Genomic DNA, 24,873 nt, shown 5'->3' on the forward strand with positions numbered 1-24,873 from the left:
TCTCTCTCTCTCTGTCAAATAAATAAATAAAATTTTAGAAGAAAAGAAAGAAAGAAAGAAAGAAAGAAAGAAAGAAAGAAAGAAAGAAAGAAAGAAAGAAAGAAAGAAAGAAAGGAAGGAAGGAAATGTAGAATCTCAGGCTCTGCTCATGGCCTGCTGGATCACAACCTCCGTTTAACAAGAACCACAGAGCCCCAGGAGATTCCTATGCACATCAGTGTGGAAGAAGCTCTGATATATATTATTATATGCAACTTGAGATTTGGCAGGGGGTCGTAGGGGGAGTGGTTTAACAACATCATTCCACAATTTACTTAGAAAAAATTTTTTTACACAATCGGGAATTGGCAAGAAATTTTTTTGGTAAAGCATGATAATGTTGGGGGCTTGTGCTATCAGGCATTAAAATATATTCCCAAACTGTAATAATCATGCTTTGTGGTAGCATCAGGAGAAGAGATGGGTAGATTCCTGGAGCAGAATAGGTCTGGAACTGGATCTGTATGAGCATAAGAGTTTATTGGGTGATAACGGTGCAGCTCAAATTAGAGGCAAGTGAGAGACCTCCAGGTGATGCTACAGCCTCAGACTTCATTTCAGATGCAAAGAGACAGGGCCTCCCTTCTCCCTCTGAGCATAGTCCATTGGGGGGCTTTGCCAGCAAGGGATTGGTTAAAAGCAATTAACATGCGTCTTGCCCTGAACAGTGTCCCCAGAGAGTTACCAGCCATTATCTTGTCTGGTCTTCAAGGAGTCAGCACAAAGTTATATACATTCTAAAAAATGTTCCATTCCCTCCCCATGATAAAGTCATCCAAACCAATTACAGCAAATTAGAAAAAAGGAAAGTGAAAACCCCCCACGAGCCCACTACACACATATATTTATTTTTTCCAAAACCAGCATCATAAATGTGTGTGCAATTTTGTAGCCTGCTGAGTTCACTTCACATCATATCGTGGGTGTTTACATAACCTTTGAAAGCGTAATTTCTGAGGGCTGTGTGCTATTCCTTAAGAGGCAGACACCATGATTTACTTAGCTGTTCTCCTAAGGTTGATTACTTTCCAGGTAGCTATTATAAATAATGTTTCCATGAATGACCTGCTGGCTTTAAAAATTCTCCTTTCTGATTATTTTCTTGGGCACGTTTCCTACAAGAGGGGTTACCAGGTCAAAGGGCAGAACACGTTCGAGAACTTTTTTTTTTTTTTAAGATTTTATTTATTTGAGGGGCGCCTGGGTGGCTCAGATGGTTAAGCGTCTGCCTTCGGCTCAGGTCATGATCCCAGGGTCCTGGGATGGAGCCCCGCATAGGGCTCCCTGCTCAGCGGGAAGCCTGCTTCTCCCCCTCCCTGTTTCTCCCCCTGCTCATATTCTCTCTCTCTCTCTCTCTCTCTCTCTCTCTCTGCGTCTCCAGTGAATAAACCTTAAAAAAAAAAAGATTTTATTTATTTGAGAGAGAGCACCAGATAGGGGAGGGTCAGAGGGAGAAGCCGACTCCCTGCAGAGCAGGGAGATGCGGGACTTGATCCTGGGACTCCAGGATCATGACCTGAGCTGAAGGCAGTCGCTTAACCAACTGAGCCACCCAGGCGCCCCCACGCTCAATCTTGATAAGAGAATTTGCAGGTTGCTTTTCAGAAAAATGAATCAACACAGAATCACCAGCATGAGCCTTATTTTTAGTTTTCTTGTTTGTTTGTTTTTACTTTAGCAATTTGCTAAACTCACTCTGCCAAGGGCTAGCGCTAAGCATTACGTAATATTATCCTCACACACACCCTGGGAGGGAACACCCATTTTATAGACGAAGAACCTGCTCGGAGAGGACTCTCCCGGGGGCTGGACTCGCCTAGCCAGAAGGTTGTGGAGCCCGGATTCAACTTCTCCAACTTCTGCTAGCACCCAGACCAGGGTGTCAGCGTGCTTGGACCTGGTTGGAAGGAAGCCTAAGCGATCTTGACTCGGCCCCTTCTCTCCCTCCCCATTGGCTCCGTCTTGGTTCTCACCAAGTGAGTTTTCTAATCCGGGCGCATGTGATGCTGTCACACCCTTCCTTAGCGCTCCCCGCCCTTCAGGATAAATTATGCCCAAGGCCAGGCCTTCAAAGCTCCCACGGTCCAGGCTGCCCTTCCACCCAAGGGCGCGACGTCCTACTGACTCCGGCCCCTGCCTCGTGCTGTGGCCACGCTGAGCCACTTTCGCGCCTCTAAATCCAGGCGTAATTAGGCACCGGTGCGGCCGCCCGGGGCTGCAGTGGAGCGGGTCCAGAGCTTTAGGGCAGCGCTTGTCACACGACTGCAGGGATTGGTTGACTCCCTCGGGCCTCCGCGGCCGAGCGCGCTGGGCCGGCCTCCAATCTGCACGCCTCTAGCGCCACCGTGCGCCGTGCCCCGCGCACAATCGGCGCTTCTTGCAAAAGAAGCCGATTGCCCCGGGTTGTTGTTACCTTTAGGGACCAATTTTGGTAACAGAAAAAGGAAAAGGGATCGCTATTTGAGTGACCACAGGTTGTTTGGCTCAGTGACTCCATGTGGGGACCAAGGAGAGAGGCGCCGGGATGAGGGACCGAGTCGTCATTAAAGTGTCCTCGGGGCAGGACAATTTCAGGCTCAGGATGAGCGCCGTTTTTCATAATTGAACTCAGCCCTCCTCACCCCGTCCTGAGTCAAATCGAAGAAACACCTTGAGACGGACCTTCTGTTCGCTGTGCCTGTCACCCTCTCGCCGGGTCTCGGTCCCCGAATGTGCCGCGGCCGGCTGCACGGCCCCTCCCACCCCAGCCCCGCGCGGGGCCCCTGGATCGCGGGACAGTGGCGGCCCGGGGAGGTCGGTTGGGGAAGGTCCTTCTCGAAATCGCCCGCGATGTCCCCGCCAGACGACAGACCCCTCCGGGAGACAGACAGACCTCGGGCTCGGAGCCGCCGGTTCCCGGGCAGGAGGACGAGGGGCGGAAGGCCTGCGCCGCCTCGGGCCCCCTCGCAGCCCCCAGCCGCGCCGGCCGCAGCCGAGGCGCCGGGTAAGCGGGCTCCGTCCCCGCAGCGAGACCTGAGCGCCGGACGGGACCTCGCGGCGCGGCTAGCGGCACTGGGTCCTCCGGTCCTCCAGAGGGCGCTGCGGCGGCCAGGCCCGCAGACCAGCCTTTCAAGCGGCCAGGCCCCGGCGGAGCCGCGAGTTCCAGCGGCCCAGTCGGCTCTGCCAGTGGGGGCGGGGCGATTGGGCGGGGGTTTGGGGAAGCGAAGTGCGCGGGCCGAGAGCGCCTGGTGGACGCACGCAAGGCTTAGGGGCCACTTGGATGGAGGCTGCGGGCGTCGCGGGCAGGTGGGGTGGCCGGATTTGATGTGTAATGCTGGCTGGATCTGCAGAGGAAGGGCTTAGCGGAGTGGGGGAGGGAAGCCTTCCTCCCACTTTGTTCAGAGGCCAAAGCGAAAGGTTGGGGGTGCTGTTATTGACAAAAGGGGCACGAGGGAGGGGTGGGGGTGTGGAGAGGGGCTGGCATCGGGGCGTGACGACGCGAGAAAGGCTGGGGGCGGGGAAGCTGCATTTGCGTCGGACGCCCCTGGAAGAACCGAGCCATGGGAGTGGGGGAGATGGCGGGCGGGGTTGGGCGTTTGAGGGAGGGACTGTTGGCAGGATTTGCGGGAAAGTGGCGGGAGGGGGGGTTTATTGAAAGCATGGGGGTGCGAATGCGGCATGCTCTTGGCAGGACTGCAGTGTGGCCGTGACCTCAGCGGGCAGGTGTTTGAGGGCCACGGGCAGGAGTGGATAGGCGCGGACACAGGGGTCCTGCCTTACTCCGTGTCCTTCCTTCAGCCACCATGTTCAACCAGCAGCAGCAGCAGCAGCTCCAGCAGCTCCAGCAGCAGCAACTCCTGCAGCTGCTGCAGCAGTCCCCGCCGCAAGCCCCACTGCCCATGGCCGTCAGCCGGTGAGTTCCCCTCTGGAGGGGTGGGCGGCTTCAGCCCTGCCGCTCAGACCCGTCGTGGAGACCCCATCCCAGCCCTTTCTCCCAGGGACATCCCTGTTTCAGTCCTGGAAGCCATTAGTTCCCACCTTACGAGGTTCTTCTGTCTGCGGTAGAGAGGGGCAGAGAGTGGAGGTGAGGGAAGAGGGAGGCTCTGACTCTCCCAGAGTCCTCTGACACCCCCTCCCAACACACAGGGGGCTTCCCCAGCAGCAGCCACAGCAGCAGCTTCTGAATCTCCAAGGTGCCAACTCCGCCTCCCTCCTCAACGGCTCTGTGCTACAGAGAGCTTTGCTTTTGCAGCAGTTGCAAGGTAGGACTGGCCCCTTCTCACTGCAACTCAGGGGTGGTGCCCTGGCATCCCCATTTGCACTCAATCTCACCAAATCCACACGCTAACTCTGAGAGGGAGCTACTCTCGGCGCCCTAGTTTGCAGATGCGGACTCTGGGGCTCCAGGTGGTGGAAGTCCCAAAGTTGCTCAGCTGGACGCAGCTCTGTCTGATCGCAGAGGTGTGCCCTTGGCCATGGTGCTGGCTCTGTGGGCAGTACTCAGCACAGCTCACTCCCGTTCAGATTAGATGAAATGATGGAGGAAAAGATCTCTTTGGATCACTCTCTTCCACATCCCATTTGACAGATGAGGAAGCTGAGGTCCAGAGCTCGGGGAAGTCATTTGCCCTGGGTCATGCAGCTAGATGAAGCCTGAGCCTTCTGACCCCCTGGATCTCTGTGTGGGTGCTTCTAGCCATATATAGTAAGCCTGTGTCCTCGTCTCAGTGTCCTCATGTGGAGAGCAGTCTCTCAGCTCTTCCTCCTAAGATGCAGCTCTGGGATATCAAGCCCTTTCGGTATTAATTTAGGAGCCCAGTGACCTAGGGCCAGCTCATGTTCAGACCCAGCCCCTCCTGCACGGTAGCTGTGGCTTGCTGTGTGGTCCTTCTGGGCGGTGCACTGTGCTGAGACCTTTACAAACACAGTTCCTCGACTCTGCTGACAACTCTGGGGGTGGGGGGTGAGATACACTCGTGCTCCCATTTTACGAATGAAAAAACTGAGGCCTAGAGAAGAATCATGTGCCTAGGGTCACACAGGGAGTAGGTGTGGATTAGAGGGAGAGTTAGAGCCCAGGTCTTGCTACACAACTCTGTTCTTAGATACTAGGCTGTCCTGCCATCCAGCTGGTTATGCTGCCAGGTCAGAAGATGTGATGGCTGTCACTCTCAGCCCTGCCACATACGCATGGAAGGTCCTGGAGTTGATTTACAAATGATCGATGGCAGTCGATCGATGGCAGGTGGAGAGAGAAAAGCACACACAATGTATACATATGTATTTCCCCCTTTTTCTTTCCTATTTTAAAGATCACACTCATCAAAGAAAAGTGAAAAAAATTATTTTTAGAGGATAAGGAAACCCAAATTGTCATAGACTCACTCACCTTCTGAAGGAAAACAAAAACAAAAGCAAAAAACACCTGTCACGGTTTGGTGTATTTCCTCCCATTTTTTCCTAGGCCCAAACTTGGGAATTTGTATATGATTGTGGTTGGTTATTGACATGGAACTGAAAGGCTGTCTTTTACTTCTTTTTCACGGAATAGAATAGCATGATCATTTACCAGATGATTTGACAGTGTCTGTGAAGATTATTTTTTTAAAAGCTCTTTGTATTCCACTGGAGGGCAAGCCCTCATGTACCTAAACTCAGCTGCTTCCTTTTTCTCCCCACTCCGCTTTGTTTTTTCTTTTTTCTTTTTTCTCTGTTTTAAATAACATGGGCATGAATATCATGTTTGAGACGATTTTCTTAGAACATATTCCGAAAAGTAGAAAAGCTGCGTCGGGGGATGGATGTTTTATGGCTCTTGATAAGTATTGCCAACTTGCTTTCCCAAAGGACTGGACCAGTTTGCAATGCCACCAGCCACGTATGACAGTACCGGTCTCACCATGCCCACGGCAACACTGGGTATTATATGCTTTTTATATATATATATATATATACACATGATTTACTAACTTGGTTGGCAAAAAGCTACATCATTAATGTTTTAGTTTACATTTATTGGAGTGCTAGTTCAGTCGAACGTTTTTTATTTGTCTGTTAAACATTCATATTTCTTTTTGTGACTTGTCCATGTCCTTTGTCCATTTTTCTTTTAGAGCTTTGAGATCTCTTGATCTTACTATTTTTAATAGCCGGTTGGCATTCTCTCTGCACATATGTGTACATGTATTTGTTTTGTTTTAAGTTAATGTTACTTGAACACTTACTGGATCCCAGGCACACTTGTATATCTCATTGAGTCCTCATAAAACAGTGAGTCAAGTGCTATAATTATCCCATTGTACAGATGAGGGAACTGGGGCTAAGAAGGGGGAATTGATTTGCTCAGGGTCGCAGAGCTTGGGCTATAGGGCTGGAACTAGATATGAGAACACATTTGACCCATGTCCTCAATCCCTATGGTTCCCGTCCCAGTGTTGGAGCAAGGATTTGGATTGTCTCTTATGGTTCAAACACTTCCTGAGCACTAGGCCTCTGAGTTAGATGAGGCACCTGCCCTTATAGGGAGCTCCCAGGGTGGTTGGGTTGTGGGCAGTGGGAAGCAGACAGGAAATTGTGTAGTTGGTCCTAGAACAGGGAAGCTAGTGCCTCTGGGGACACAGAGTGGTTCTGAGAAGGCCTCTCAGAAGATAAACACCTAAAGGGAGATCTGAAGGATGACCAGGAAGTAGTGGGGGCAGAATAGCCCAGGCAGAAGGAACAGCATCTGCAAAGGCCCAGAGGCGGGAAGAAACCAGGCTTGTTAAGGGATGCACAGAAGCATGGCTGGAGTCTAGTGGGTGCATGTGTGGGGAGAATGGCAAGAAAGGAGGTCTGGGAGGAGGGCAGGGCCGGACCCCCGCAAGGTGAGGGACGAGCTCCTTCCCAAGCAGCAGGGAGCTATGGAAGGATTTAGGCAGGTGGAGAGGAGTGAAGGCAGAATAAGCAGAGACCCTGGGCAAGCTACACCTCCACTTTGTGTCTATTTTGTCATTGGTAGAGATCACAGTACCTACCCTGATGGTGGCTGAGCCGAGTGACGGAGGCCGTGCACGCAAAGTGCTTAGCAACTGCCTGGTTCCCAGTAGACCTTTGATGGGGTGGGGGGGATAGGGCAGTGTCTTTTTTTTTTTTTTTTTTAAGATTTTATTTATTCATCTGAGACACAGATACAGAGAGAGAGAGAGAGGGAGAGCTTGAGCAGGGAGAGAGGCAGAGGGAGAGGGAGAAGCAGGTTCCTCGCTGAGCCAGGAGCCCGATGTGGGGCTCGATCCCAGGACCCTGGGATCATGACCTGAGCCAAAGGCAGACGCTTAACCATCTGAGCCACCCAGGCGCCCCAGGGCAGTGTCTTAATATTCCAGGGACCAGTCAGTCAACTTGCTGGCTCTTCCTATGGGTACTGTGCTGGGTCTTTCACACACCTTAAGGTGTGCCCCAAAGCGTGCCAGAGGGTGAGTGGGGTTGCACAAGCTGCTGATCAGGGTGTCCCTCTCCTCCTCAGCAGAATACCAGCCCTAAAGCACCCTCACTACGAATGCCCAAGGTGGGAGTGGGCCTTTGGCTCTCATCTCTCTCCTCTGGCTGCTGTGTGGGAAGCTTCCCTGTCAAAGTCATCTGTGTTGTTTCCGTGATGCTCTGGGGGGCTGAACACCTGACTCTGGCCTCTACCATCCAACCACATTGTAACCTCTCTTCTCCCTTCTTCCTGCCCGCAGGGAACCTCCGTGGCTACAACCTGGCAGCCCCGAACCTGACGGCCCCCAGCCTCACACCCCCCCAGCTGGCCACCCCAAATCTACAGCAGTTCTTCCCCCAGGCCACTCGGCAGTCCTTGCTGGGTCCCCCTCCTGTCGGGGTCCCCATGAATCCCTCCCAGATCAACCTTTCAGGGCGGACTCCGCAGAAACAGGCCCGCACCCCCTCCTCCACCCCACCCCAGCGCAAGGTGAGTGGTGGCTAGGGGGGCCGTGGGTGGGGAGGGGAGTCGGAAGGTCATACCTGGCTATCAGCCCAGCTCCACCCACGTGGCTCACGCCGGGCCTTCGGGCAGGTCACGTCCCTTTTTGTCCTCAGTTTCCCCATCTGTAAAAAGAGGGGGGTAAGTGGGCCTTGTCTAGGGTTTCCCAAATTTCAGATATTCATGAATGTCCGATGCAACTTTTTCCACATCCCAACGCTACCAGTAATCTTACTGACCGAATGTTTCTCTTTGCAAACACATGGAGATACAGATGACACCGAGCATTGTCATAGTTTGAGGTGTCCTGCAGGCAGGCTCTTGGGGCTAACTGGAATGCCCAGGACCAGCTGGAGCCGTGCATTTATTTAGCAAACATCTCTGAGTCTTGTAGGGGCCTCTGTGGTGCAGATGGTACATCTGCCTGACCCTCCTGGAGGTCTTAGGCTGGGGAGGAGGGTGGTAGCAGTAGTGAGACATTCATGCAAATAATGTTCCCACCAATTAATTAAGACTGTGGAAAATGCCACAGAAAGGAAGCCCAAGCTCCTCTGGGAACCCATATTAAGGGTCTACTCTGGGGTCAGGAGGGCTTCCTGGAAGAAGTGCCTGTGAGGCTCTGGGTGAAGGCCTGGGGCAGGACAAGGCCTAGGACTTTGGGGAACCAGAGAGAAGGCCAGTGTGGGCATAGAGAGGGGGAGGGGGGGAAGCTGGCTGGAGATGGCATGGGGGCAGAGGTCAGATGGGGTGGTGGTTTTGGGCTTGGGTAAGGAAGGAGTACTCTAGAGTCAGAGGAATACAGCAGGATTTCTGACTGAAAGAGGCAAAAGACATGGTCAGGTTTGCATTTTAGAAGGATCCTGCTGGCTGCTTCGTGGAGAAGGTGCTTGGGGAGTCAGGAGGGCCCCTCTGTATCCCCCAAATCTGGGTTAACAGCCAGGCAGCTAGATGGACCCTCCTAGACACGATTCCTGGGGTGCTTAGGATCATCTGTGGGAAGCTCTGGGCCAGGCCTCACCAGAGGTCCCCGGATCCCTGGGCGCCTTCATCCCCTAGGGGCCCGTCACAGCTGCTCTTGGGCCAGGGTGTACTTACACGGGTGGGCGGCAGATGTCAGAACCAGTTTCTGAAAGGAAGCAGGATTCTTCTTCTCAGACGATACCTGTGGAAGACAAGTCAGACCCCCCAGAGGGGTCTGAGGAAGCTGTCGAGTCCCGAACAAACACACCAGAAGGTAAGAGAGGGAGGCTGCTGGCCCTTTGGAAGGGGCCATGGGTTGGGGCAGGTGGGTGCAGGGTCAGTGATGGAGGCAGACCTGGGGGGCAGGGCTCTTGGTGCAGGGGGAGTCCAGACCCTGTCTCTCGGAGCTAGCTTGTGCTCTATACGGCATCGGCTTGGCAGTCACTCATCTGTCCTCTGTTCCAGACCAAGATTCCCCACCCTGCCCGGATGACATCACTAAGGAGAAACGCACTCTAGCCCCTTTGCCTGAGTCTTGTGAGGCATCTGAGCCACCAGCTAAGAGGTCAAAGAGGTAACGGATGCTGAAAACCCGCTGGGGCCCAGGGGCCCTGTACCCTCATTCTTGCGAAGGCTGGGGGTGGGTGTAGGTGGGGGGGTCAGGACCCTTCAGGGAGCTGGAAGAAGGAAAGGGCCTTGGCGTCTGGCTTGCAGGAAGGTCAAACCCAAATCTGCATCTTACTTGGGAGGGCGCCCAGTTAGAGAGTCTCCGGTGTCTTCCCTGGGACTGAGCCACCCAGAGGCAGCCTGGGTGGCCAGGTTGGAGAGGTGAACATGTGCATCTGGGACCTCAGAGTGGGCAGAGGGTGGGCGGCTTTAGAGGGCCTTGGATACATATTAGCAGATTGTGGGAGGTGGGGCTCAGTGATCCTCCCAATTTATTTAGGCGCGGCTGGGGCCCGCAGAGCGGCAGGCCCTTCCGCAAATGCCCAGCTTGTACGTGCTAGAACTAGGACTGAACGTGGATCTTGGTCTTTTTGAGGAGCCCCTGGGGTCAACTGGGAGACACAGGAAGCTATCTCTTGATCCTCCCTAGCTCAGAGTTGCCCACAGAGAGGGGGCCCCCCGGGCAGCTGCAGGCGAAGGTCCAGCCTCGGGCCCGCACCACGGCCCCGAAGCAGACACAGACACCCGAGCTGCTGCCTGAGCCGCCGGAAGCCCGAGTGCTGCCACCGTTGCAGCCCCGGGTTCTGCAGATCCAGGCCCCGGTGCAGGCGCAGGCGCAGGCGCAGCCACTGACGCCCCCCGCGGACGCCCCGGTGCAGCGCAGGCTGCAGAAGCAGGCGCAGACACAGACCTCCCCGGACCACGTGGGGCCGCAGCCGCTGCGGAAGGAGGCGGAGCTGCAGAGACAGGTGCCGCCGAAGGCACGTCCGCAGCCCCCGCCGCTGCCACAGCCGCTTCTGCCGCCGCCACAGCCGCAGAAGCAGGCACAGACGCAGACGTGTCCTCAGGCCCAGTCCCCGGAGCAGCCCCCGAGGCAACCTCCAGGGCCGTCGCCAGGCCAGCCGCCTGACCAGACTGAGGGACAGCCTCAGCCCCCGCCACGGGTGTCGGTGCCGGCCCTAGAGCCAGCGTCGGTTCCGGATCATTGCGTGGTGCTCGAGACACCGCCTGATAAGGGAGATAGTGGAGCCGGTAAGTGAGCACTGGTTCCCAGTTGCTCCATGATGGGACAGCCCTGCCCGGGCCCTTGGCTCCTTCCCTGGCGCCCTGTGGTCCTGATCAGGGCTCGGGGTTGTCCCCACCAGAGGCTTCAGGGTCCTGGCTGTGGATAGAGAAGGGGCTGTCAGGCCCAGGTCCCTTGGGGCCCGGTGGGAGATGGACCCATCTATTGTTTCAGACCTGGAGGAGGCCTCTCCAGAGCCAGGTGGCGCCCAGGTCAGCGTGGAGAGCCAGGAGGACTTGACCAGTGGCCTGGATGTGGGAGAATGTGAAAAACGAGCAAGAGAGATGCTAGGGGTGGGTCAACGTGCTACTGGGGCTGCTCGGGTACCGCGGGCCCAGCGCGGGAGGGCCTGCGCGCCCCCACTCCTCCGGGCCCCTCACGTTTCCCCACCACCCCTGGCCTGTGGGCGGAGCAGACTGGGCTTGACTGTTTCACGTGCCTTTGCTCTGAAGAACTGGAGGTACTTTTGGCGACAAGTCCCTTCCAGCCTGCCCATCCCCAAACTAGAGCCCTTGGTCCCCTCACAGGGGGAGCTTTGCTCTAGCGGGGAGAGCACAGAGCGAAAGCCTCTGCATGCGGTTCGGGTTCCTGCTCCGCCTCATAGGGGGACTGCAACCAAAACCGCTCTGTCTTTGTGCCTCCGTTTCTCCATCTCTCACAGGAGGGTGGGGCGGGGTGGACTTCACAGTTGGGTGGGCTTAGGTTTGAGTCCCGGCTGTCGTCCGCCCCAGCTCTGTGAGCCTGGGCAGTCACCTACCAGCTCAGCACCTCCGTTTCCCCATCTGTGAAGGGGGCTGTCAGGAGGGTCCGGGGAGATGCCACTCACGGGCGTTTGGCCCAGGGGCGGGCCCACCACAGGTGCCCCGCGGGTGGTAGCTCTGCCCCTGCTCCCGGTGCAGGTGTGGGGTGCCGGGGGCTCCCTGAAGGTCACCATCCTGCAGAGCAGTGACAGCCGGGCCTTCAGCACCGTCCCCGTCACCCCCATGCCCCGCGCTGGCGACTCTGCGTCTGCCGCCCTGGCCGCCGCCAGCACACCCTCTAAGCAGACCCTCCAGTTCTTCTGCTACCTTTGTAAGGCCAACTGTAGCAGCCAGCAGGTACTGTGGGCCGGGGCCGGGGGGTTCTGCTGGGCAGAGTGGGGGTGTCTGTAGGGCGTGCCCGAGTGGCCCCGTGGGCCCCGTGAGCGCCGTCCACGCCGTCCACGGCAGCTGTGCATCTGCTCTGGAAACATTTCCTGACCAGCCAAGAAGTTAGTATCCGCGCGTGCAGCAGGCCAGGTCTGAATCAGCCCTGACTAGCTGCATAGACGTCAGAAGGCGAACTCCCCTCCTTATGCCTCTGTTTGCTCGTGCTTCAGATGAAGAAGCATTTAGAACCCACCTTGCTGGGCGCCTGGGTGGCTCAGTTGGTTAAGCGACTGCCTTCGGCTCAGGTCGTGATCCTGGAGTCCCGGGATCGAGTCCCGCATCGGGCTCCCTGCTCAGCGGGGCGTCTGCTTCTCCCTCTGACCCTCTTCCCTCTCATGCTCTCTCTCTCTCATTCTCTCTCTCTCAAATAAAATCTTCAAAAAAACAAACAAGAACCCACCTTGCTGGGAGGCTCCGAGGATTCAATGACTTGACATTGAAATCACGAACCCCCGGCCCAGCCCAGAGCGAGCGTGGTGCCTTAACAAGAGCATTCTGCTCGTATTGTTATGACCATTTGCCGTTGCAGCCTGTGTCATCCTGAGCAGAGCAGTGGGGTCTGGAGGTCAGTCGGACTGCTCCTTGTCTGCGAGGGGCTCACACGGTGTCCAGGAGAAACAGCAGGAGCTCTGGCTGCTGTGTGCTCACTCGGGGCCTCAGGTCGCCATCCTCCTCTGGCCCCCACAGGGCTGTTGTGAGACAGATGGCCTCGGCGGCGGCGACACAGTGGCCATGAAGCTGAGGCCACAGGCTGCCTGCCCGGGCCCCACCCTCGCTCGTCGCTCCAGGGCTCACTCTTCATCCCACTGCAGGAGTTCCAGAACCACATGTCAGGGGCCCAGCACCAGCAGCGGCTCGGGGAGATCCAGCACATGAGCCAGGCCTGCCTCCTGTCCCTGCTGCCCGTGCCCCGGGATGTGCTAGAGAGAGAGGACGAGTGAGTGGGGGGTCTCGGAGGCTCCGTGCTGGGGGGTAGACGGTCTTGCAGGCCAGGCAAGGCCGAGAGGGGCCCTGAGTCCACCACCTGCAAGGTCTGCCTTTGGGTTACATATTGGTCGCCGCCGGAGGCCTCGTCACACTGTTAACTGTGGACCTGTGGGCCTCAGTTTTCCTCATCTGTGAGATGGCCTGGTAAAGGGTGCAGTGCAAGAGTTCATGAACTAGATAGTCTCTTAAGGTGCCATCTAGGCACTTCCCACATGGGAAGGAAGCGGGTGGTGGCACAGACGCCTGCTTCCCTGGCATATGTGCTGACCCCACCCGGGGATCAGTCATCTTGTGGCTTGAAGTTACAGCTACCCTGCCTGTCCCCCTTTCATTGTCATGGGCGCGTCATTGATCCAAAATGTGAGCCCTCCTGGAGTCCAGGACTAGCTCTTGGGCTGAGGAGGCCTGGTGGACACTGGAAGACCTTTCACCATCCTGTGGGCAGTCACAGAGGCCTACAGGGAGGAGAGAAGCAGGTCAGCACTGCCTCGGGCCAGGCTGGGGGACCTGGGCTCTGTCTCACAGGACAGCTGCTCCTCCGCTCCAGGTCTCCTGATTGTTCTGGAGCATCGAGAAACCCAGCTTTGTATGGGAAATCTCCCAATTTCAGAATGTTAGCAGCTAGTTCAGAATCAAAATGAAAGAAGCCTAGGGAGCCCGAATCCAACCCCATCACACACCCAGTGGTTGGGGACTCTGCCAGGAGCGCTCACAGAGGGTCACAGCTTGGAGCTTGCTGCTTGCATGCCCTGAGTGACGGAGTGCTCTCTCCAGAGGCAGCGGCGCCTCTGTTAGGTGGTTCTCACTTTGAGAAGAACTTCCTGACGTGGTCATGTAGCATGTTCTCGAGCCTTAAACCTCCCCTGCTCGAGGACCCAGGGATTATACTTAGGTGAAGTAATCATAAATACAGAGGAAAGGTGACACCCAAAGATGTTCCTTGCAGAGGACTGTCATGGTGAAAAAGTTTAATTGGAAACTGTTGAAAATCTCCACTCCTGTGGGATGAGTTAGCTCAGGCTCATCCACTTGGTGGAGTAGCTCATAAAGGACAATACCAGGGAGTTCCTGAGACCGTGGGAACAGGTATGATGCAGCGTCGGGTTAGAACACGGTTCACATCTGCATTTGCAGAATGAGCTTGGTTATATAAAAACCTATCTTGTGGACACAAGAAAACTAGAAAGGTTTAGCGCGTCCTACGAGCAGGCTTTAGGTGGAGGAGATTCAGTGAACTGTCTTCCCTTGAAGCCTCACCAGGGCCCCTGAGGCCACACAGGTCATGGCAGTCCTTCCGATAGGCTGCCCGTCCTTCCTTCATCCAACGCAGTCAGAAACTAGGGGCCGATCCCGTGCCTGGCCCTGGGACTCTGGGAGTCCTGGCCTCCCAGAGCTCACCACAGTTCAGCGGGGGCACAGAAGGGATCAGGTCCTCCCTGTCCGTTGTAGAAAATGCTGTGGCGATGGCCCTTTGGGGTGCCAGGGGCGAGTCTGGCTTACGGGTAGGGGGCAGGTCCAGGAGTAGGGGGCGGGGCAAGAACAGCTCCAGGAACTACAGGGCATCTAAACTGAAGGATAAAGAGTTTTCGGGGCCAGATATGCTCAGGTGTGTCACTGCCCTGCTGGCCTCCTGGGATCCCAGATGCTTCTAAATCTCCCCACCCCCCACCAAGCTTCCTTGGTTATTATTCTTGTCTAAGTATTTTTCCAGATGCATCTCAGAACTGTTGTTAAGTTTCTAAAAACACATCATGTTGGAGTTGCATTACATTTATGGGGCGCCTTGGGAGAGCGGCTGTCTTTCCAACGAGAGCAGTGTCACACTCCTTGTTCTAATTGTCACCATTCAGAGAGCCCCCGCCGAGGCGCTGGTGTAACACCTGCCAGGTCTACTACATGGGTGACCTGATCCAACACCGCAGGACGCAGGACCACAAGGTATGAGCTGCAGGGGCACCCACACGTGCTGTCTCCCTGCCATGGGGCTTGTGGGGGTCCTCCTGGCAGCTCTTCTCTCTCCCCCTGCCCTGTGTCTGTCCTCCATTGCCACCTGCCATCCTGTCTCGAAGCCCACGACGCAGGGAGGGGCTGTGTGTGCCCATGTTCTGGGAAAGGGGTGGAGCACAACCAGCTGATGACAGATGTGGAGGCCTGCAAGTGGGAGAGGAGGTGTTACTGGGCACAGCCTGGCTGCCCCTGGGGACACCGCCCGCCACCCGCTTGGCCTGCCCTCCTTTCATCAGATCGCCAAGCAATCCCTGCGACCTTTCTGCACTGTTTGCAACCGCTATTTCAAGACGCCCCGCAAGTTTGTGGAGCACGTGAAGTCCCAGGGGCACAAGGACAAAGCCAAGGAGGTAACCCCCAGCTCCCTCGGAGGACATGGGCCCAGAGAGGCACAGAGCCTTGGCCGAGACCACACAGTGGGCTGAGGTTTATCCCGGCCTAAACTCGGCAGGTCTGGAGGGATTGGGACTCTCGGGGGTGGGGGTGGGGTGGCACCTCGTGTGCCCAGAGCTGACCTGAGCCCTGGCCCATTCCCCTGGGCAGCTGAAGTTGCTCGAGAAGGAGCTAGCCGGTCAAGATGAGGACCACTTCATCACAGTGGACGCTGTGGGCTGCTTTGAGGGTGATGAGGAGGAGGAGGAGGAAGAGGAAGATGAAGAAGAAGAGATCGAGGTGGAGGAGGAATTCTGCAAGCAGGTGCTTAGGGGCGGAGGGGGCGTGGGAGGCAGGCTGGAGGCTGGACTCCCAGCCCAGGCGGGACCTCACCCCGCCTCCCAGGGGCCAGGGGCCGACGAGCTGACATTTGTAGGCAGTAAGGCCTGCCATGATTTAGTGTGAACAGGACTCTATTCCCTATGACTCGGTGTAAATACACATCATGAGGACGGCAGGGTGGCCAGCTGCAGGACCTCGAAGCCTGGCTGAAATCTTGACCTGTGTTTAGGGAGGGAAAGGGTGTCTTAGGCCAATAAGGGCATGGAGAGAACTATGCGGGGTACACAGAATTCTGTCAGCATGAGGTGAGGTTGATGACGATAATAGCCGTCAGCACTTTCTGAGCATTTATTATATGCCAGGCATGTACCCACCGCTTTCCTGACTGAATCTCACCAACTTGGACGCCAGGAAGCGAGACTCCAGAGCCCGTACTCCGAACGCCCCAGCTCCCTCCCACGAGCGAGGAGCTGGAGGAGCTGGAGGAACTTGGGTTCTCTTCGTGTTAAGAAATGAAAAGCAGCTGCTCTGAGCCAGGCCCTGGTGCTGGCCGTGGGGATATGTGGAGGGCACGGCCCCTGCCCGCCCAGAGCTTGCCCGTTGCCAGTCCAGAGTAGTGAGGGGTAGCCTGAGGGGCACATGGAGGGGTGCAAGGGCGATCCTCAGCCCTAAGCAGGTTTGGGGTGAGGCCACTTTGTTACATGCAATCAGCACTGGCCTGACCTCAGGCAAGCCCCTCGGCTTCTCGGAGCCCCAATTCTTCTGCTTAGAAGTAACGGTCCCAGCTCAGGCTGTGAGGGTGGGCCAAAGCCCAGGGTGGCAAAGGGGAGTGGTTGTCGCCCTTGGAAGGCACATTTGCCTGGTAAGTGAGGAGGGCACTGCTAAGTGTGGTGGGGCTGCCATGGCTGGAGTTGGATGGCCTCGTCTGGAAGGGGCTCGCATCCAGCCGGTGAGACAAGGAGTCCCTGATCACCTGAAACCCAGCTCCCCTGGGACTGAGGTCACTGCAATATCAAGAATTCAGGGAGCTGGCACGGGGGGCTCGTGGTTAAGAGTGTAACCAGGGTTAGGGCTCACCAGGGTTAACTACTCTGCTCCTCTATAAACCCTGGGCAAGTGAGTTAATGTGCGTGGACCTCAGTTTCCTCTTATGTAAGATGGGTGAACCTAGGAAGGTTGTTACGGGATTCAGAGAGGACACTCGTGATGTGTTGCGCACACGTGGCATGGATTATGGTCACTGTGGAAGCAGGAGGGCTTCCTGGAGGAGAGGACTGATTGAGCTGAACTCAAAAAGTATAGATTGGGAAGGACAATCTGGCAGGATCAGCTTGTGCAAAGGCTCAGAAAATGCCACCCACAACCTCCCGGATATATTCCTCCTGGGAATCAAGGGGGCGGTGTTGAAGAATGTGGGTGGAAACCAGGCCCCACCAGCGTTTGGGAGGAGCTCAGGGGAAGCTTGAACCAAGGCCCACACTTGCATATTTCTAGGTGAGGTCCAGAGATATATCCATAGAGGAGTGGAAAGGCTCGGAGACCTATAGCCCCAATACCGCATACGGTAAGACCCTAGCCCTGACCCCACTGCAGGAGAGGCCAGGCAGCCTCTCCCCTTGTCCTCTTCTCTCCTCTCACCTGGAGGGTGGGCAAGCAAATGGGCTCTTAGAGAGGGAGGGCCACCGGGTTGGCATGGGGGATAAGTGCATAGACGCTGCCGCCCCACAGGTGTGGACTTCCTGGTGCCCGTAATGGGCTACATTTGCCGCATCTGCCACAAGTTCTACCACAGCAACTCGGGGGCACAGCTCTCCCACTGCAAGTCCTTGGCCCACTTCGAGAACCTGCAGGTGAGCTGGGCCTGCTGCTCCACCCGCCCACCCACCCTAGCTGCCGGGCATGGCCAGCAGCCACCTTCCTCCTGTGTTTGGCCTCAGCCCAGGGAGGGAACCTGAGCAGGGGTGGGGCCCAGCTCTTTGTGCTATTGTTCTGGGGGGAGCTGAGGGCCAGGGCTGTTAGCTCCAGAGCTCTGGCCTGGGGAGGCTGAGTGCATCATACAGGGTCACACACACACACACACACACACACAGTCACAGCATGTCCGATGCAGTCTCAGCCAGGCTGGGGAGGCAGCTGCTGGGAGGGAGCATATGAGGTGGGCAGGAGGCCCTGCCTTACCTGTACCTTCTGTGTCTAGAAATACAAGAAGGCCAAGAACCCCAGCCCTACCAGCAGGCCCGTGAGCCGCCGGTGTGCAATCAACGCCCGGAACGCCTTGACTGCTCTGTTCACTTCTGGCGGCCGCACACCCACCCAGCCCAGCACCCAGGACACAGCTAAAACCCCCAGCAAGGTGACAGCCCAACCCCCTCCACCCCCACTACCACGGCGCTCAACCCGCCTCAAAACCTGATAGAGGGAGCGCCTCAGGACCACCCCGTCTGGGTCTCAGTCTGCTATGCGTTTTAGAAGTCTTGTGTGGAAATTCTGACACGGTTGGTGTTTTTACTGAAAATCTAATAAAAGAAGGTAGTTTGGCCGTACAGTGCCCACCAGCCCTTCTGTCTGGGTGGATAGGGGCAGGGGATACCCCAGCCTGCTATCAGCCAACACCCACCCTCTTTAGGCATGGTGTGGTGGCCGGAGCCAGAAGGCCACAGGCAGGCTCCCTGAGCAGGGCCTCTGGGGTCACAAGGCATTTTATCCCTCACAGCCTGTTTCCCTCTTTAATGGGGTTATCAGGGCTAGGAAAGCACCTTCACCTTCAACTCAGATCTCATTTAATCCTCACAGGGACCCTAGGGGGCAGGTCTTATTGTGGTCCCCAAATTGTAGGTGAAGAAACTGAGGCCTAGCGAGGTCAAGTGACTTGCTAGAGGTCATGCATCTGATGAGTGGCCAGGATTTGCCTCAGGCCTGGGCTCTGGACCCCTGTGCTGGCCTCTCTCCAGCTGGACTCTGGAAACTGAAGTGTAGGCAAAGGGGACCTCCCTGTCCTCTGGTTCTGAGTTTGTGGTTCAATAGCAGGGGCCCACCCTTCTTGTCAGGTGACCCTAAGATGAATCATCAGCGAATGGGGCCCAGGAGGAGTTGGTTCTTTAGTTCTGCTATTTCCTCATTTGAAAAAACCCTTAGAGGTAGACCAACCCTGTGACTGGCTAGCTGGGAAGACTGAGGCCTGGAGCAGGGTTACACAGCATGAACAGGAGTTGGCTGTCGTAGAGAAAGACCCTAGGACCGAGAGAAGCTGAGTGTATCCACAGGGTCACACAGCACGTCCCGTGCTCTCAACTGGGCTGGGGAATCTGCTGCTGTCCAGGAGGGCACCAGGTAGGGAGGAAGCCCTGCCTCACCGGCTGCCTGTGTATCCAGAAATACAAGGCCAAGAACCCCTACCCTACCAGCAGGCCTGTGAGTCACCAGCGCATGATCAGTGCCTGGAATGCCTCCACTGCCCTGTTTACCTGTGAGGGCCAGTGGAGTCCTCACCCAAGATACAGAGGAGAGGCACAGTGCTGTTGGAGACCCGTTTAATATGGACGCTCAAGGCCTGGGCAGAGTGGGGAGTGCCCCGGAACTGGGCAAGCAGGCTAAGTGGGTGGGTCGTGGGCCCACACCTGACCCCAGGAGGGGATGTTGGGTGTGGGGGCTGGCCCAGGCATGCCAAGGGGAGTACCGGAAGGGTGACTGAGGCAGGCAGACCCACCAGGGGACCTGTAGGCCAGCCCTTGAGAAGGTATCTAAGCCAGGTGGTGAGTGCCCAGGCCAGAGCCTAGCCCAGGGAGGCAGGGTTTGGGCTGGTTGGGGGCTCCCAGAACCTAGGGACTGGCATCACTAGGGGCCTCCCCAAGCTGCTGCTGGAACTCAAGGCGTGTCTGCCGGTTGGACTCAAGCAGCTCCTGGAGGCGGGCATGGAGGTAGTCGTTCTTCTCCTCTAGGTGGTCTAGACAGGAGTTGATCTGGTCCAACATGGAGTTGATGGCAGCATATTCTGGGAGGAAGGGAAAAGAGAGCCAAGGTTCCAGGTCTCCTCAGGGTTCGGACACCTTCCCCCACACAGCCCCCCAGCCTGCAGGACAAAAGGGCTTTGGGCAAGTCCCTACTCCTTGCTGACCCTTTGTGTCACCATCTGGAAAATGGGTGGATACCAAAAGTGAAAGGCTTTGGAGAAATAATACCTTAGTAGTGCACCATCCTTTTTTCTAGGGTTAAGGTCGTCAGGGGGAGGTCAGCCAGACCGTGTCCTGCCCAGTGCCAAGGCTCCTTTCCACTTCCTTTATCAGCTGCCCGGAGGCCAGAGCCCCCCTTCCCGAGTCAGGCAATCAAGGCCTCTGGCCCCAGGCAGGCCCTACTCTCCAGCCCTTCTGAGGCTCCCCCTGCCGGAAGGGAAAAGCACAGCCCAGACTCCCGAGGCCCTGCCCCCTCTCTAGCCCCGCCTCACCCGCCTCTGCCCACCTCGGGCCCCCTGAACATGCTGCTGCCTTTGCCTGCAATGCGTCCTCCTCTGTCTTCCCTCCTCCTCTCCTGGATGAATCCCTGTCATCCTTCAACGCCCAGCGTGGATGTTGCTACAGGGAGCTTTCCCAATCCTTGCCTTCCACACACCTCCACGGTCCTTACCACACCAGACTACAGAGCTCATGAGACAGGGAATGTTCTTGTGTTCACTGCTGTCTCCCTGGTGCCCTCACTGTCACACAGTAAGCACTAGCTGAATGGATGGATGGATGGATGGATGACTGAATGAAGCGTCCGACTTTCTGGCCTTTCTGCCTTTACTCACTTGTCTCTGCCACTCAGAATGCCTCAACCACAAGAGTTATTCAAGGACCAGCTCAAAACGCCTCCTCTTCTAAGAAGCCTTCCCTGGTCTCCACCAGAAACCATCACTCCCTCCTCCATGGCCACTCCTGACCTGCCTCTCAGCAGCACAGTATCCCTTAGGATCCAAGGTCTGGGCCTGTGCCCACTGCGGACCCAGTTCTGAGCCAGCCCATGACTCAGATAATCTCACTCAGCTGCCAGCCTGGGACAAAAGGGGAAGCGGCTGACAGTGTTTGGAAAAGGCCAGGGCTGGAGGAGTGTGTCTGGGATCTGGGTGCAAGTGTGTCTGCATTCTGGGGGAAGAGCACCATCGGCCAGAGCTGGCACAGCTCACAGAGGACAGAGTCCTGGAAAGTCCCTGCTGGATCTTAGAGTCCAACCCCCTTGTGGTACCGATGGGAAAACAAGCCCAAGAAGGAAGGGACCTACCCAGGATCCTCCAGCTGGTTGGTGGCACAGCCAAGATTCAGAGGGAGCAGGGGCACTTGGGTGTCAGTCCCAGCTCCACTCCACCCCAGCACGTGACTGCGTCGTTTGGTAAGGGAATAAGGACCGGGTTGTTGTGAGGATTCCAATATATTAAAAACTCAGACAAGGTCTGGCCACAGCCAGTACTTAGTAGACGGTCATTATTATCAACACTGCACATTCTGTGTCACAAGACACAGGCCCGAAGCAGGATGGGGGAGGCAGGTGGTATCTCCACACCACTGGGGGCCAGGCTTGATCTGTGTCAAGGGCACTTCCCAGTGCTAAGCCTCTGCCTTCTGCCTGGGACAGCCACCTCCCCACTGCACTAAGTCCTGTGAATCTGCCAACATCCACTCAGTGTGACACCTGAGTGGCTTTTCCTGATTGCTCTCCCTGCTACTGCAGGCTTCCTTAATACACATCTGGCTACTGTTCACTTGCAGTGCCCAGGGCAAACTGGCCGGCCTACCACTTACCACCCTGTGGGAGGTCCTCTACCTCTTTATTAAATGCAGACCCGGGGTGATCGAAGTGTTCTGAAACTACTGTGAGGGATGCACAACTCTGAATATCCTAAGACCCACTGACATGTACAATTTAAATGGATACATTGTATGGTATGTGAATTATAGCTCAATAAAGCTGTTACCCAAACAAAACAAAAAGCAGACTCCATACTTACCTCACATTTACTAAGTCCTGCCCTCCAACTTGAGAAATCAATCTTTATTACACTAAAGGGAAAAATAACCACTCACCGAACACCTGCATGCTTTGAACCTATTAAATATTTTCCATTTGTTTTTTCTTCATTTAACCCTGACACATCTCAATGCAGGAGACACTAATCATTATTCTTATTTTAGATACGGAAACTAAGGCTCCCCAAGGTGAGGGGAGCTGATGGTTCTCTCTCCACCCCCAACTCCCCGCAGTGTTGTGCAGGCAACAGGCTGCTCTGTAAGGAGGTCACATTCGCCAAGGCTCCGGGTCACACCAGCAAAGGTGGCAGGAGATGCTGACTCAGCAGGGCGGGTTCGCCCACCCAGACAGCCCCTCCTGCTAAGCCGAGACGACCCACCCGCCCCACCCCCTCAGGAGCCCCCGTCTCCACAGGGGCTGCAGGAAGTGGCTGCAGCAAATGCCAAAAGGGCGAGTGATCTCGAAGCGGCCTCAGTTTCCCCATCTGTAAAACGGGGCCGGTTGCCCGCAGCCCTCGGATGCTGCGGTTTCCAGGGGACCCACTCGCAGGTGCTCGCCCTGAAACCCCGGCCGGCGCCCGCAGCCGCAACGCACCCAGGGGCGAGAGGTGGGAGGGCTCTGCGGTCCCTTCCAAGCCCCCAGTCCGGCCCCGCTTCCCCTTCCCAGGAGGGCAGCCCTAAGAAAGCAAAGGGCGCTTCAGCAGCCCCTCTGGGTCACCTGCTTCCGCGAAGCCGTCGTCCTCGCCTTCCGCGCCCGTCTCCACCGGCACGCCCAGGTCCCCGTTGGGGCCCGACATTGCGGGCTCGGGCGCCGCAAGGGCCGCGCGACGGTAGAACCCAGCTACCCTCCCGCCCACAGCCTGCGCTGGGCGGAAGGTGGAGACGCCGGATGGAACTCGAAGCCGGAAGAGTGGGACGCCGCGGCAGAACGCGGCAGGGCGGCCGGGGCCTCGCCCCCAAGGCCGGAACCTCGCGGCGCGAGCTCCGCCCCCTCCCCGCCCCACCGCCAGAGCTCCGTCCCCGCCCGCCGTCAGACTCCGCCCCCACGGCCCGAGTCCCGCCCACTCCCTGCCTCACAGTCGCGCCCCGCCCCTAGCCCCGCCCCCTCTCGGCCGCTGGGCGGGGTCATCCGCGGCTGGCAGTCCAGAAGCCCAGGTGGTGGAGGCCTGGGCGCTCAGCCGGGACTCGCGAGCCCCGCAGAGGGACGGGGGCTGCCTGGCGCCTCCACTCCGCCCGTCCTGCCGCTGGGGACCTGCGGGTCGGCGAGCCGGCGCCTCCGCGTGGGCGAAATCTGAAACGCGTTTTCTCTAAGGCTCCCTATGGCTTCGGAAGATTTAGGTTCACAGCCTCAGTGAGAGTCACGGTCTGTGTGGCACAGTGCTGCGTGTGGCTTCAGGATTAGGTTGGCCCAGCTGCCATCATCCCCCACCCCCTTTACCAGCTGAGAAAGGGAGGCTTGCCCAAAGTCACCCGCCAAGACACTGTCGCTCCTGAGCTGGACCCGGAAGTATCATCCTGGCCAGGAGTCCGGCTGAGTTAGGCTCACTCACTGGGAGTCCCGTAGCTGTAGCTGCCAGGGAGCCCCATGGCTGCAGCAGCCCCGTGCTGGTCTCACACGGGTGCTTCCTGTGGGCAGGACATCCTTGGGATCGGGGTCAGACCTGGTATGGCCCAAACAGGCCCGCGTTCCATCGGGTGCCCCCACCTTCCGCCATGGTCGCTGCATTCTACTGTGACACGGCCCTGGGGGGCCGAGCCAGCAATGGCGAACCTGGGTATGCCCCAAATGATGACAATGGGGAGGGATCGTCTGTGTCCCCAAAACTATCCCACCATCTCACCTGAGGAAGGTGGAGTCCGCAGCCTGCAATCGGAGCACTACTGACTTGCATATTGGCAGCCCTGCCTTCTCCTCCCTGAATCAGGTGGAATGGAGGTGAGGCCTGCATTGAACCAGTGAGCAGGGCTGAGAAAGAAAGAGGCCTGTGCATCCACCTTCGGCTGATGGGTTAGAGGTCCTCCATAGGAGCGCAGCATTTCACCAACCAAGAAAGCAAAGCCCCGTGAGCCCTGACTGGCATAGAAACACCCGTACCCAAGTGTGGCACACAGATCTGCGGAGACACGGCAGAAACACAGGTCACCTTTGTGGATGTGCTGACATAATCCAAATCCCTTTAAGCACGAGACACCCAAACAAAAACACAGACACATGTTTTTCTCTTAAATGTGAAATCACACATGAGATCAATAGGATCTGACTATGTCTAGACCAGAGGAGAAACGTGCAGACTCCAGGGCACAGGGGGAGGGGCAAACAAACCCTCAGAAAGTCACGTAGGTTCTCAGAAACAAGCCCAGGCATGCACAGATCCACATACCACAGGGACGCAGCAGGTGGATGCAAATGCTCGTGGGTGGAGCCTGCAGCTGCCCCCAGGCACGCTCCTCGTTGGTGAAATGCTGTGATCCCAGAGAGGGCCTCTTCCTCTGCCCACCTCACTCCAGTGGTCCGGGCCCATAAACCAGACCACAGGACAAAACTGCCACCTACTCCATCCAGCCCTGACAGGGGGAAGGGAATATGCCTTAGTGCTTCCCTGCCTCTGGAGTCCTTGTGCCCCTCTCTCTCCCCATCTCATTAGCTCTGTCCTGATTCCTTCTCCGACCCCAGTGTAGTGGTCTGCCCCCAAAGATATCTGGATCCTCATCCTTGGAACCTAAGAACAGTACCTTATTTGGAAAAAGGGCCTGAGCAGATGTGATTACAGGAAGTATTTTGAGATGGGGAGATTACCTTGGATTATCCAGGTGGGCCCTAAATGTAATCATAAGTGTCCCTATAAAGAGGGCGGTCAAGGGGAATTTGACTGCAAACAAGAGAGGAAGCCATGTGAGGACCTCGGCAGAGAGAGAGATTTAGAGATGCCATACTGCTATCTTTGAAGAAGGAAGAAAAAACCCCAAGGCAAAGATGGGGATTCTCCCCAAGAGCCTCTGGAGGAAGCACAGCCATGCTGACACTTTGATTTTAGCTGGTGAAAGTGATTTTATTTTACTTTTAAAGATTTTATTTATTTATTTGCCAGAGAAAGAGAGAGAGTGCACACAAGCAGGGGGAGAGGCAGACAGAGGGAGAAGCAGACTCCTCACTGAGCAGGGAGCCCTACGCGGGACTCGATCCCAGGCCCTGGGACCATGACCAGAGCAAAGGCAGACGCTCAACTGACTGAGCCACCCAGGTGCCGAAAAGTGATTTTAGCTAGTAAAAGTGATTTCAGAATTTTGCCCTTCAGAACTATAAAAGAATAAATGTGT

The 24,873-nt window shown here is 56.5% G+C and overlaps 2 protein-coding genes across 17 annotated transcripts; one reads left to right on the forward strand and one right to left on the reverse strand.

The window, feature by feature from the left end:
* Positions 1–2,456: 2,456 nt before the first annotated feature.
* CIZ1 (CDKN1A interacting zinc finger protein 1) lies at positions 2,457–21,826 on the forward strand. Of its 16 annotated transcripts, none has more exons than XM_027615749.2 (18): positions 2,461–3,022; positions 3,710–3,931; positions 4,165–4,280; positions 5,866–5,937; positions 7,734–7,963; positions 9,032–9,209; positions 9,401–9,509; positions 10,032–10,633; positions 10,839–10,957; positions 11,564–11,761; positions 12,664–12,788; positions 14,689–14,776; positions 15,082–15,195; positions 15,389–15,541; positions 17,054–17,123; positions 17,288–17,409; positions 17,757–17,912; positions 20,360–21,822. In XM_027615749.2, exons 2-18 carry the CDS (start codon positions 3,822–3,824, stop codon positions 20,471–20,473), a joined length of 2,676 nt encoding a protein of 891 aa, XP_027471550.2. In that variant the 5' UTR covers positions 2,461–3,022; positions 3,710–3,821; the 3' UTR covers positions 20,474–21,822. The 16 variants fall into 16 exon arrangements, with proteins under 16 accessions (XP_027471540.2, XP_035579553.1, XP_035579554.1 ...); XM_027615737.2 differs by having other exon boundaries at positions 3,817–3,931; XM_027615742.2 differs by lacking the exon at positions 20,360–21,822 and adding an exon at positions 20,261–20,278 and having other exon boundaries at positions 2,462–3,022; positions 3,817–3,931.
* C13H9orf16 (chromosome 13 C9orf16 homolog) lies at positions 19,073–22,565 on the reverse strand. Its single transcript, XM_027615752.2, has 2 exons — positions 22,274–22,565; positions 19,073–19,550 (listed from the first exon to the last, which is right to left on the reverse strand). The coding sequence occupies exons 1-2, from the start codon at positions 22,350–22,352 to the stop codon at positions 19,378–19,380; spliced, it is 252 nt and encodes an 83-aa protein (XP_027471553.1). The 5' UTR covers positions 22,353–22,565; the 3' UTR covers positions 19,073–19,377.
* Between the last annotated feature and the right edge of the window lie 2,308 nt (positions 22,566–24,873).

The sequence above is a fragment of the Zalophus californianus genome, chromosome 13, assembly GCF_009762305.2.
Source record: "Zalophus californianus isolate mZalCal1 chromosome 13, mZalCal1.pri.v2, whole genome shotgun sequence".
Lineage (NCBI taxonomy): Eukaryota > Metazoa > Chordata > Mammalia > Carnivora > Otariidae > Zalophus > Zalophus californianus.